The sequence below is a fragment of the Taudactylus pleione genome, unplaced genomic scaffold, assembly GCF_031769625.1.
Source record: "Taudactylus pleione unplaced genomic scaffold, aTauple2 ptg000085l, whole genome shotgun sequence".
In the NCBI taxonomy this organism is placed as follows: Eukaryota; Metazoa; Chordata; class Amphibia; order Anura; family Myobatrachidae; genus Taudactylus; species Taudactylus pleione.
In genome coordinates, this window is record NW_028284487.1 from 6,424,407 (window position 1) to 6,438,876 (window position 14,470).

At 42.0% G+C, this 14,470-nt stretch overlaps 1 protein-coding gene across 1 annotated transcript in view; it reads right to left on the bottom strand.

Moving 5' to 3' along the window:
• LOC148530710 (uncharacterized) overlaps nt 1-13,468 on the bottom strand; it is a 108,390-nt gene extending 94,922 nt beyond the window's left edge. Inside the window, exon 1 of the mRNA XM_088468286.1 lies at nt 13,290-13,468. Within this exon, the coding sequence (XP_088324412.1) occupies nt 13,290-13,468 (179 nt within the window). The remainder of the gene's footprint in view (nt 1-13,289) is intronic.
• Nucleotides 13,469-14,470: the final 1,002 nt, after the last annotated feature.

Below are 14,470 nucleotides of genomic sequence, written 5' to 3' on the forward strand. Positions count from 1 at the left end.
TTAAGGCCTCTCTTGAGTTATTAGGATTTGTACACTGACCTCTGGCTCCCTTGACTATGATGCCCTAAACCCATTTATCACCATCCAACAGTAGCCCACTCAGTGACAATTTGGGACAATGCTAACTGAAAATATTTGTTTATACCCTTACTTTCTCTTATCATCCCAATATTTAATAATCCAGACTTCCACCTAAATCATGTCTGTAGGCTCATTCATTTCAAGGAGGTCATGTGGTATGAGATATATAAATGACCTCACCAGAGGTGACTTTTCCCTCTTTCTCTGATATCCAATCCATATTCACTATTCCTAACAAAAATCTTTTTCCAGTTCCTACAACTGAGACACTTTCACGCCAGAGTTAGAGACACCTTTCCAGTAATCCCCTTACAACAATAGAAGCACTCTGTTTGAGATGCTCCTTCACAAAAGACTTAGGCCCTCATTCAGACCCGGACGCAAGTGGCCGTTCGTACGTTGGGCGAACGTAAAAAAATATTTAAATTCAGGCACACGCTCGTATTTTTGTTCGCATCAAAACATCCTCCCCAAACTCAGGCAACCCCTCCTCTAACTAACGAGCATGCCAAATAGCGAGCGTACATCCCCGAAGTGGTTTGAAGGGAACGCACGCACTAGTACTACCCGGAAGTTGGACTGTCACATTTCGATTAACTGCTCGTTTATTCTGCCTACCTCCCTCAATCGTATCCTGCCAATCAATATATCAATTAGCTTAATTGTTTTTTTTTTTTTTTTTTACACAATGCAATAAACTTTATTTATGTCCGTGTTTGTGTTTACCCGCAGAATACGTACGGCTTAAACATTCGCTTTTAATTGTCAAAATACATGTTAGCCCCTATTAAATAATTGGTCTATTTGTTTTTATACCTGCATATTTCCTGGAGTTCATTTCTTTATGTAAATTTGCTTACGCATGTCACTGCATTAAGCCTATCATAAGTCTCCACAGATTTCTGGCCCTGTCGAACACATGACTCATACACTAACCAATAGAATTGCTCCTGTTAATTTCCTAAATATATTAGCCAATCATAAAATTTGGGAGCACTTTATCAAAAATGATTTTTAGGAAAAACTCCATTGCCATCATGAGAGCCTCCGCATTCACCAGGCGCGAGCTGCTGGTGCTTACGGAGGTGATGGATAGGCGGATCACCAGCCAGCCTCCACCCATCACCAACCGCGAGAAGCGATCCGCATATGCGGAGGTTCGGGCCCGCCTGCGCTCCTTCGGCTCACGCCGCCATATCGGGCAGCTGGAGCGCAGGTGGTCGGACCTGCAACGGCGGACGCCCAGCTTGCTGGCATGCTTTCGCATGCAGCTCGCTGAAAGTAAGTTTAATGGATTGTGGTTTTCATGTTTGTCTTTTTGGCCCTAACTGCATGTCCATGTTTTCCCTGTCTTTCATATTTATTAATTCTCCTCATATCTGCATGTCCATGTTTTCCCTGTCTTTCATATTTATTCATTCTCCTCATATCTGCATGTCCATGTTTTCCCTGTCTTTCATATTTATTCATTCTCCTCATATCTACATGTCCATGTTTACCCTGTCTTTCATATTTATTCATTCTCCTCATATCTGCATGGCCATGTTTTCCCTGTATTTCATATTTATTCATTCTCCTCATATCTGCATGGCCATGTTTTCCCTGTCTTTCATATTTATTCATTCTCCTCATATCTGCATGGCCATGTTTTCCCTGTCTTTCATATTTATTCATTCTCCTCATATCTGCATGTCCATGTTTTCCCTGTCTTTCATATTTATTCATTCTCATATCTGCATGTCCATGTTTTCCCTGTCTTTCATATTTATTCATTCTCCTCATATCTGCATGGCCATGTTTTCCCTGTCTTTCATATTTATTCATTCTCCTCATATCTGCATGGCCATGTTTTCCCTGTCTTTCATATTTATTCATTCTCCTCATATCTGCATGTCCATGTTTTCCCTGTCTTTCATATTTATTCATTCTCCTCATATCTGCATGGCCATGTTTTCCCTGTCTTTCATATTTATTCATTCTCCTCATATCTGCATGGCCATGTTTTCCCTGTCTTTCATATTTATTCATTCTCCTCATATCTGCATGGCCATGTTTTCCCTGTCTTTCATATTTATTCATTCTCATATAATTTTTTTTTTTGTTTTTGGGGGTGCATTTGAAATTGTTTTTGTTCGCGGATTTGTGTTGGAACTAACCCCAATTTGTTTCCCATCTTTTAGGGGCCCAACGAAGACTACGCCGTCAGCGTCCCGCCAGACGACGATCACGGCCACTCTCCCCCACCCCCAGCCAACACTCCAACTCCACTCCTTCCCCTATTCCCCACTCCTCCCCAGCCTTCCTACACCCTCAGCCAGATTTTTCTGGACTCCTTTACCTCCGTCCCAATTCCCCCTCTCCTCCAACCACCCCTCTTAGAATGACCCCCTCCCCGGAGTCTGTCATTACACCGCCCCGATCTTTGGGGAATGGACCCACCTTCGAGGAGGACGATGGAGGGCCTTCTGTAGCTGGCGTTGGGTCTTCCGGTATGTTTTTTTTTGCAGTTTTTTATCGTCACAAACTGTTTGTATGTATTATTTTTTTGTTTGTTTTTTTGTGTTTATTTACCAAAATTAATTGGTTTTTGGCGATTGCCGTAACCTGTTACTGCTGTTTTCAACATACACATAGCACACCTGTCGGAATTTGGACATAGGCCTTGTATTTTTGACCTACACCATTTTAGTGTGATGAGTTTTAATGCAGTTTTTTTAAAATGTTTTTTGTTGTTGTTTTTTTTTTAATGTGGTTTCACTATTGTTGTATTAATCCCCACACTTTTCTCACCCACAGAGGAACAGAGGCTTCGGGCCAATTTATCCGCCTGTGTGGCCCAGATGCACAGCAATATCATCGGGGTGCTGGTGGTCCTTGACCGTATGTCGGTCCTCCTTAGGGAGTAGTTGTTTTTTTTTTTGCCCATTCTGTAAATAAATTGTTTTGTTTGAAGTTACGTTCTGGCTCATTCGTTTTTTCAAAACCACATATTGTTTACCCTGACATAACTAGAGTGTTCCTGCAAGGATTTCAAATTTTTGTCAATAAGAGTGTGTGTTGTATTTTTATGTCAAACAGCCACAAGAAACACCTAACAGTACAAATCTGATTTCCCTTTTTTGGTGTAGTCACAATTAGATATTTCTACATTTTACAGGTTCCTAGTTGGTGTGCAAGCAGCTTAGGTCAATATTACGAAGCACAAGGATTGTACTGGCTTCCTTTTGGTGTTGGTTTGGACCCTGAATAAAGAAAACATTTTTGCTCAAATGGCGTCAGTACTGGATTACCCCTTAGTCAAATGTAACGTGTGTGAACCTGGTTACACTTGGTGCTAACGTTCCAAAAAAGGGACAACATTTCACTCTCAAAACATTTATTAGCAACATAACTGAAAAATCAAAGTGGTCACTCACAAACAAAACACACAGTGATAATCTCAAATACAACACATTCCAAAAAACCAACATCACAAAAAAAAAATCAAGAACTTTTTGACGAAGGACCATGCCAACATGATTCCACATATATGGCGTGGCAATAAGGGTTCCAGAATATATCCACAAAATATCCACATACAGGTTTTGTAAGGGTAGCAGGAAGTAGTCATCGTTGGAGTGCCAAAGATTATGTAAAAAAACAGAAGAGGGAGAAAAAAATTAGCCAAAAATTAGATGTTCTCAAACAAACCCAACCACATTCGGTATCAACACTGTTTTTTTTTAAATAATTACCTAAAAAATCTGGCCACCACATCATCGCGTATGGCCCCCCCACATACTGACCTCCGACCAACCTCGGGGGGGCCATCCTCAGGTAAGGCATCCTCTGGCTGCATTGGGACCCCACTCCTTATGGTGATGTTGTGAAATATCCCACACAGGACCACAATTTTCGAAACCATATCCGGCAAATACATGAGTTCGCCACCAGAGCGGTGGAGGCATCTGAATCGCCCTTTTAAAAGGCCGATACAGCTCTCCACCACTTGCCTGGTGGCTGTAAGTGCGGAATTATACTCACTTTGTGGCCCTGGTGTGGGAGCCAAATAAGGAGTGAGCAGCCAGGGCGTGCAAGGTTAGCAACTGTCTCCTGTGAAAACGAAAAGTCAACATCAGGCTCACTCTGTATGAAGCTTAACATTGTTATGTACTAAAGGTCTCCACTTACCCAGAAGCCACGCATCACCAGCTTGTAGGTTGTTTAATTTGTGCCATATCCCTGATTGCCGGATGACGAAGGAGTCATGTGCACTTCCTGGTAATTTTGCATTCAGGGACAGGATCTGGAGGCAGGCATCACATACCACCATTACATTGAGGGAGTGATAGTGTTTCCGGTTTCTAAATATTGCCTCCAGCCGTGCTGGAGGCTGAAGTGGTATGTGAGTACCATCCACAACCCCTATGATGTGTGGGAAGCCAGCTATTTGGTAAAAATTGGCCTTGGCCACACTAAGGGCACCCATATCCAAAGGCATTTGAATAAAATGATGGAGGTGCTTGAAAAGTGCCTCCATCACTGCCCTCAGGATCCGGGAAAAGGAGGATTGTGAGATGCCCACCACTATTCCCATTGCGTAAGTGGTGGAATTGCTGTAGGACTGTCAATTTGCTGCTCAAGATCACTCTATTAATGAGAGAGTGTCTATGATGATTTTTGGAGGAAGACGGTATCGTCTTAAAACCTCATCATCTGGCATTCCAAAAAGGGTGACACGTGTTCGAAATATCTGGGGCCTTGCACGCCTACGATGCCTACGCCTGGGACGAGATTGAGGTTGGTCGGCCTCCGGGAGCAGGGCCAGAACAATCCGACCCATATCAACCTGAAATGACAACATTGAAATGTCAGCCTTTTTACCCCACCCAATAAAAAAAAAAAAGCAACTTTGATTGAAAATACCATCCATTGATGCTTACATGCCGGGGTATTGTCATGATATGTTGTAACTGCAAATAATAACATCAAAAATATACATAATTTTATGCTGGCCATGTAATTATCACAAATTTAAGCAAGACAAAACATAAAAGGGGACACACACACATTTGGGCAAAGAGCAAAACGACGTTGCGCACACTACGTCAAATTGAGGCCAAATGTAAGCAACCAATGCTCCAGGCAAAAAAAAACATTTTTAAGGGATGAATACACATTTCACAAAGCGCTAATTATTTCGCAAATACAAGGCACAATAGGAAGTAGTAAAAATGCGCTAATTAGTTCGCAAATACAAGGCACAATAGGAAGTAGTAAAAATGCGCTAATTAGTTCGCAAATACATGGCATAATAGGAAGTAGTAAAAATGCGCTAATTATTTCGCAAATACAAGGCACAATAGGAAGTAGTAAAAATGCGCTAATTAGTTCGCAAATACATGGCACAATAGGAAGTAGTAAAAATGCGCTAATTAGTTCGCAAATACATGGCACAATAGGAAGTAGTAAAAATGCGCTAATTATTTCGCAAATACAAGGCACAATAGGAAGTAGTAAAAATGCGCTAATTAGTTCGCAAATACATGGCACAATAGGAAATAGTAAAAATGCGCTAATTAGTTCGCAAATACATGGCACAATAGGAAGTAGTAAAAATGCGCTAATTAGTTCGCAAATACATAGCACAATAGGAAGTAGTAAAAATGCGCTAATTAGTTCGCAAATACATGGCACAATAGGAAGTAGTAAAAATGCGCTAATTATTTCGCAAATACATGGCACAATAGGAAGTAGTAAAAATGCGCTAATTAGTTTGCAAATACAAGGCACAATAACGCCGCATAAATAATGTTCAAAAAACACTGAGTTCGAATTTGCAAAAAAAGACGTTACATGTGGAAGGCCAACCAAAGTTGCGTACAGACAAACAAGAACATTTCCTAAACAGTTTAACACATGAACTTACCAAGAGCTAATATATAAGCAACCGGACCAAAATGTCTTTGGGGCAGAGCCAAAATAAAACCTAAGAGAGATGAAATGACGGGAAAAACTTATTAGAAAAATCGACACCAGAATGAGAGACAAATTGACCCAAAGTTATACTTCCCCAAACTTACCAAAACTGGAAACGACCAAAAAATAAAAAATGGAAAAATAAAAAACGGAAAACAAAGAAAAAACGAAAAAAAAAAAACCCCATAAAAAACGCAATCTCCGAAACCAGCCAACAATCAACTCCAACCAACGTAATCTCCAACATTCAATAAACGCCACCTCGAGTCGAGACGCCCCAAGCCATAAATAGTGTTTCGTTTCCCGCACAAATTAAGGAAGGATCAGAGGAACGCACATTCAATGATGTGGCCGCAAAATAAGGACGCATGTATAAATACGTCACGAGACAAAAACACAATTCTGGTGTATTTCTAGTTTGAACATCACACATGGCTACAGACCAGGGAAACAATGGACAACAGTCAGGCGGTAAGTATTTCATGCATTTTGACTCAATGATTAATTATAAACATAATATTGTGCAAGTTGTGAAGTTGAGAATTCTGCAAATTTACCCAAATAGGTGCAAATTTTTACCCAAAAAGGCAGCCACAATTCACAAGAAAGGAGATGGAGGTTTTGATTCAGAAGTGTGTGGACATCCTGCCACAGGCAGATAGGAATATGAGTGCAAGCCAGAAGTGGAGAATGTGGGAAGAGGTAGCCGTGGATGTCAATAGGGTGGGTGATTATGTCCGTCTAGCCCGGGATGTCAAACGGCGGTAAGTAAACACTTGACCACCCTAAAACCAAAAACCAAATCAAATAAAATGTAATGGTTCCAATTTAACCCACAGATGGCAAGACTTCAAATATCGCCTGAAACAAAAAATGGCAGACAGGGCTAGGCATGCAAGGGGGACAGGTGGAGGTCCCACCCCTGTGTCATTGGAGTTGACGGATTTAGAAGAGCTGGCACAGGGGTGTGTGCAGCCTGTGGAGGTGTTTGGCGTGTCCAACATGGATACGGACATACCAGACTTTGCGGCTCCTCATGTTGTCCCAGGTAAATGTTGTGATGTCACCAACTGTGAAATGTTATTGTGCCAATATGTCGATTCTAATGTGAGTCTTTTCTCATTGTTCCAACAGAGACACAGGCGGATGAGTCTGCTCCAGAGGGGAGCCTTGGCCGCAGAATTTCTGCTGGCTCTGCAGGGGAGGAACCAGTACATCCGGCTGAGGACCCTGCAGAAGCCAGTCCAGGGCAATCCCCCTCGCAGGCAGTGTCCCTCCTCACAGAACTCAATTTTAAATCGGATTTCCATACGGAGATTCTGCAGAGGATGGACGCCAGTCTGGTACGGGTGGCTGAGGCCCTGGAGCAAAATGCTGCGGCCAACGTGACCATTGGTCAGGCCCTGGCGGAAAATACCAGGGCCAACATCCGCATCGCCACTGCCCTGGAGCAGCTCGTTCGCCAGCACATGGTGGAGCCGACCTCCCTTCCTGCCGGAACATCAGGATCCTCCACCTCTGGCACAACATCAGCCAATCCTCCAAATGTGCCTAGCCCTGTGCCTAGTCCAGAGGCCACAACATCTGCCTCTGGACAGGCCAGCCCGATGACATCCCGGACCCGGTCTGGCGCCCTCCCTCCCCCAGCCAAACGGGCGAAAAAACGGTGACACCATTGGCTACTTTTCCCACACTCCTTCTGTGCTTGCCTCATATTCCTTTCTGGCCAAAACTTCCCTCTCCTTTCTTGTGAATTGTTTTTAATTTTTGCATTTACGTTTACCCAAAAATTATTGTTTGCACAATTAATAAATATTGTGGAACACTGCCCAAAATGTTGGAGTTCAATATGTGTATTTTTTTTTGGGTGGATACCAATAAATTTACCAGAAATGTACGACTTTGTATTCTGACATTATTGAAAAAATGGGTTACTTTTAATCCGGGCCCACAAGCCAACAACGTTCAAACTAAAAAATTACACATTGAAAAAAAAGTGCTCGTTAAGGAACGTTTAAAACATTACCTAAGGAGGAAAAAACACCTTGCAAACACAAAATGAGGGACCAAACTTAAACATGATGACATTATTGTTCCAATAGTCCAAAAACGGCCAAAATACACCCCCACAAATGTACGCTAATTGATTGTGTAATCCTGACATTAGCAGCTATGATTTCCACCTGCGTTCGGTTTTGTGCTATCCAAAAAAGCTGCTTTCCAAACACATACCAAGCCGGTTTTCAATCCAACACTAATTGAGTTTCTGACAAGCCGTGATTAATCGATGCAACATCGTGGAGTGCCGGGACGGAGGAGAAGGCCGTCGCCACTGTGGTCGAGTTATCCAGCCCCTAAGCTGTGCGAGCATTTTGAAGGGAAAGAGGATCATCCAGTGACGTATGAGTTGGTACGAACACATTTGACGTTCGCATTTGTTAATGTATGTACGCCCCAAAAACGCCTCGCCACGCCTGCGTTTTTCCATCTCCACCCCCGTCAGCGCCCAAAAACGGCCTGTTCTGTCAATCACATTTGACATGTCACTTCCTGTACGCTATTTGACGAACGACACAAGAAAAACTCGCAATCTGCCGTGCGCACATGCGCAGTGTAACACCGACGCATGCGCGGTTACTCAACATCGGAACGCAACGAGCGTACTGCCTCTAACGAACGGCTCTGAATCAGGACCTTAATTTCTACTTTATACTCAAAATAGATTGTAACCCATGCATCTCCTCGAGATATCTATGTGTTGGCCTGGAAGGCGAGGCTGGGAATTCATTGGAAAATGATGATTGGACAGAGAATCGGGAAAATGCAGCCTCTAGTTCCATTTGTCTAAAGATAAAAGAGAATGTTTATAAACTATTCTACAGATGGTACCATGTGTCATCCAGATATATCAGATGGGTGCTAGAGAGGTTGTGCATCTGAAGACACTTTCCTAAATATTTGGTGGAGCGGCCCTAAACTCTCGGGTTTCTGGCAGAATGTCATCGATTTAATTTTACACACATTTCAAATCACCGTCCCTCGAGATTCCAAATGATTTCTTCTGCCTTTAGGACTCCCATCAGCTACCCAACCTCAAAATAAACCGTTACAACAGATAGTTTCTGCCAATTGGCAGCTGACTTTCAGAAACCTGATCCCCATCTCTCCAAATTCTAATATCCAGAATATGTCTACCGAATGAAATAAATGAGCAGCATACTCAATAACTTTTCTAAATCTTTTGGCAAAGTCTGGAACCCATGGCTTTCAATACATGGCTCTCACTCCCCATTTGGGTAACAATTTGAGAAAAGGCTAAGAAACTCTAGTTACTTTATATAGCCTTGTCTGTGCGATACTCTCCACTCCTCCTTTCTCACCATCCATCTCTTTATTTTCCTCTCCATTTCTCACCTGCCCTTCTTAACAATTTGCCCCGCTGTCAGTGGCGTAACTACCATAGGTGCGGCTGCTATGGGAGTCGGACATCAGTGGGTTTGCTGACGTATCTTGCAGATTTCATCACACTGAGCTTAACCGAATGAAGGTAAGCCGGGCGCTGGGTGCGTACAGCCATGGGGTTGGAGGGCTAGGTGTTAGGATTCCCGGGCGGACTTACGTAGTGTTAGACACCCCCCTGGGAGGGTTAGGTTTAGGCTAGGGGAAGGGGGGCTTAGGGTTAGGCACCCCTGGGGGGAGGTTAGGGTTAGGCACCACCCCCAGGAGACTTAGCTTTAGGCTTCGGGGAAGGGGGGGTTAGGTTTAGGCACTTAGAAGGAGGTTAGAGTTAGGCACTAGGGGGGGAGGTTAGGGTTAGGCACCCCTAAGGGAGGGTTAGGGTAGGGAGTAGGGTTAGCAGCACTTACCTTAATTAGCGATCAGGATCTTCACCCCTGCAGGGCTTCCGCTGTCGGAATTTGAACCGTCTACTACACCCGTCCAGATACTAATGATGATGGTTGTGGCTGCAGACAGAAGAACAATGGGTATAACATTCCACATGCAGATGTATGGATGTTCAGTATACACGGGTGGATTCACGCATTGGTATAAAAGCTGGCAAGCTGGGAAGCAGGCTGCCGTGGATGCATGTGACTCAGTATCTATTCCATAGTACACATACAAAAGTTGCCTTTGCCTTGTGGCATATATATATATATATATAGACCACGGAGTCGGTTGGCACACACGAATAAAGATGTTCAACTGCCTGGGGTGCTTGCCCAATGTTCCATCCAAGGTAACATCAAGATATATCCACAGTGATAAATAAGGTGCACTCACCAAGGACTTTTTTCAAAGAGATATATTAAAACTTATTTATGCCTTACTGCATAGTGCAAGTCGTCGCAAGTCGACGTTTCGGTTAGCGAGGGTACCTTCTTCAGGACAGACTCCCCAAACCACAAAGAAAGGCCCATGCACATGAATCACTTGAATACATTGACAGATGAACCAGTAAAGAGTAGCATTGCCTGTTCCCATTCATGTTTTCAGGACTCTTTATGTGCTGTACAATGCCCTCCTTCACACAACACAACTTTCTTCTAGCCTCCAAACCTTCAAGTATCCCCTTATGGTGCCCATCCACTAGACGATTAAACTGAGCGATAGCACGATTATGACATCGTAATCGTGCAATCGCTCAGTAATTGCTTGCAAATCGGGCTGTAAAATGTTAAAAACGACCAGTGAAGCGCGCTGGTTGTTTTTTACATCTATCATCGTCAGGTTGCCATTTTTGGGGATGATTGATCTGCATACACTGAACATCTGAACGTTCAGTATATGCACTTCACCCCTAGGGGGAAGATGGCAAGATTACAATGTCGTAATCGTGCCGTCGTCCCCGCATCTAGTAGTGGATGGGCAGCATTACACTTCTACATTATTCTAGAGTTATAAAAGATAGAGACCCTCAAAGATCGAAACCAGAAGCAAATTTATTAGTTGACAAACTCATTAAGTAAATCTTCAGTTATTTTAGATAATATTTTTTAGATCAATAATAGAATCTGATATATACACAAGTACAGTATTGGGATTATTTGCTTCTTAATGAATATGACTGCTCAATCATTTTATTTGGCCACAAGGTGGTAGCATTGTGTCATAATAATGCTTGTACCTTTGTAGCTTATATTACAGTATATAGCTGTGTCTACAGTGCCTGTAATACAATGTCTGATTGATTTCAGTCTCTATTTGTTTATATTTTTTGTCTTGGGAATTAACATATAAAACGTTTCTGTTTCTGTGGTTTAAATCTACTAATGTGCTGCAGATCTGAAATTACTACCAAATCTGTGGTGGTGAATAGTATTGTTGAGTCTTCAAAGCAGATGGCTTGATTGGCTGAGTGTGATTCATGTTTCCCATTAATTTTTAAGTAAAAGCCTTAAAACAGAAGGTACTCACATATATATAGAGCACTACATCACAAAATAAAAATAAATCAATATAGATTTAGGGCCTTATTCAGGTTGGATTGCTCAGCTGCGTTCGCACGCAGCCGGTCAATGTTTGTGCTCTGCGCATGCGTATGCATCGTGCGAACAAGCAACTGCCAACGATAAAGCAATCGCAGTAAGTACGCAGACCCATGAGAGAGTGATTGACAGGGTGGTGATGGGGGTGGTCAGATAAACGCAGGTGTGCCAGTGCGTTTCAACTGCATTGCAGGGGCGTGCATAAATTAGCCATTGCGAGGTCCTACGCTGCCTGAGCTCTCACTGATGCAGGAAGTTTAGCAATTTAGGGTCAGGTCAACCACTATTGTACTTATGCTTCTGATGGTTGTCGATGGTACTGATGCAAACAAACAATAAACAATTAAGTAGCAGGTGCTATCCATTACATTGATTGTAAGCAGAGTGCAGTATAGGCGCAGAGATCAGCACATTGCAAGTTTGTTACAAAGGCATGAACGCAATGATAGTTAACTTTATCTACACTGAAGACTTTCATACTGTTATGTGTTTACAATTTGCATTGAAATATAAGTGCACTAAAACTTATTTTAAAAAAAATATAAAACAGCCATAATGTCCAAAAATGAATAGGTCTTAAACAATCAAAATATTTGTAAATAAAAATAAAGTAAAATAAATTTGGACATTTTCATATACACACATTTCTGGAAGAAATTGGAAAGGGGACACATTTGCAGATGTGTGATGTTGCATTTTGGCAACTGTGGCAGCACCAAATGTCCCTACTCCACTTCCTCCAACAAAATATTCACCTCCAAATGTGTCTGCCACAACTTAAACAGACACAACATATGATGGCAAGATACAAGTTCAAAGTATTAGTAAGATGGAGGTGCAATAAAGAGGCAATATACAGATTTCATAGTAGGCCAAAGTTCAAATAGCTCATGGAGAGATCTGGATTGAAATTTGCAACAAAAGTCATTCTGGGCACTGACGCGATGCAAAATCCCGGATCCAGGTGGACCATCATATACCCAGCCCAGAGCTGGTTCCTGACTGGTCAGGGCACTGGTCCACCTCATTGGAGCATCTACTTAGGCCAGGAAGTCGATCAATTATCTCCCTGAGATCTTGCTTAATTTCCCTCAGAACTGAGGTTTTCTCCCCCATGCTGATCTGGATTGATTGGTGCATGGCCTCAATGGCTGCAGTCTGTCCACTGCCACCTTAAGCCCATAGATGACTCGGTCAAAGGTGGCAGTGGTGGATGGGGGTGACACAGATGATGGAGATGGGGGTGACACAGATGTGTCCCCCCCCATCCAACTGCAGCGTTCAGGTTCTTGGGCTACTAAAAAAATAAAAATAAATAACAATTTTGAATTGACAAATAGAGAGACAGATAGAGAGACTGGTATAAAAAAAAAGTACCAGACACGGCATGTGGGACATCATTGGCAGGCAACACCAGATGTAATATGTGTGTATCTGCCAACAACCTACATTCAAGGTCCTCACAATTTTCAAATCTTGTGGGGTCAATTTCAAGATCTCAGGGAGGGGACCCCCTGGCCCATTTTTGTGCTGGATCCGGGGAATTTTAGTTTTTTCTAGAGTCAGTTGCGAAGGTCACGCCATCTAAATTAAATATATGTTAAGAAATAAAACATTTTTTTATATTATGGTTTTAAATTATTTCACTGTTTTAAAAGTTAGGAAAGACAACTATTTGTTTTTTAAAAAAACGAAAAACATTACACAGGTCAGAAAAATATTATCAGCTATGACACTATGGTTTAAATCAGAAATTCTTACTTTTTCCGCAGGTATTTTGGGGTACGATCCCCGGAGTGCACAGAATTAATTTTGTTGCGAATTTTAATCCAGATCCTTGCATGAGCTTTATGCGGAACTTTGGTCCCACTATGAAATCTGGAAATCGCCTCTTGTAAAAGTACCTTATTTTCCATCTTACTAATACTTTGATCTTGCATCTTGCCATCTGTTGATTCTGAATCATCATCTTCAGTTGTGACAGACACATTCAGAGGTGATGTGTTAGGAGGAGGTGGAGGAGGAAGATTTGGTGAGGCCACAGCCACAGTATCAGCATCCACATCTGCCAAAGGCAGATTTGCATCTGGCAAGTCCCTTCCAAGTTCTTCCAGAAAATCGTGTATAACAGTAGCAGTCTTCCTCCATAATTGCCAAAGTGCAAAATCCTTCTGAGGCTATTTCTAGGCATATGCGTACACAGGGAGGAGCGACTGCGTACATACGCAATCCACATTCTAGATGAAAGTTAAACAATTAAATTGGGTAGCGCCTCTTAACAATAACACATGTTAATACTAATATGTATATAGATTATACAAGTAACCATCACAAAAAGTGTTTATCAAATATTCCGACTGGATAAATGCAGAGATTAAAACGCAATTGTTCCTCTCAGGTAAAATTTCAGGAACAAGCTAATCAACTATGTGAAGATCTTGACCAAAAGGGCTATCTAGCTGACATTATTTCTACAGCTAAAATCCAGATCAGGATCTTGAAAGGTCAACAATCCTATCACAATCTACACATAAAAAGAAAAAGGGAGAAGGGAGAATGAATCACTTTGATCCATCTGTAGTCTTTACATCTAAATTCAACAACTCTAGAAAGGAATTACTCCCTATTACTCCTAGATCCTCTATTGAAAGAAAACCTAAAGTAGAAACCATCTATAATTTTTAAGAAAGCTAAAAACTTACAGAATCATCTAGCCCTGAGTGTTTTTTCATCTAGAGAGCAGCAGAAGACTAGCTGGCTACCATCAAAACCAGAAGGTACTTTTTGCTGCAATCACAATAAATGTGTCACTTGTTCATTTCTGCAAAATAAAGCGAAGGATTGTAGGTCGACTGTGTCTAATGTAACATAATATAACCTCTTTCATCAATTGCACAACAATGTATGTAGTGTACGTTCTTCAATGTGCCTGCAGACTACAG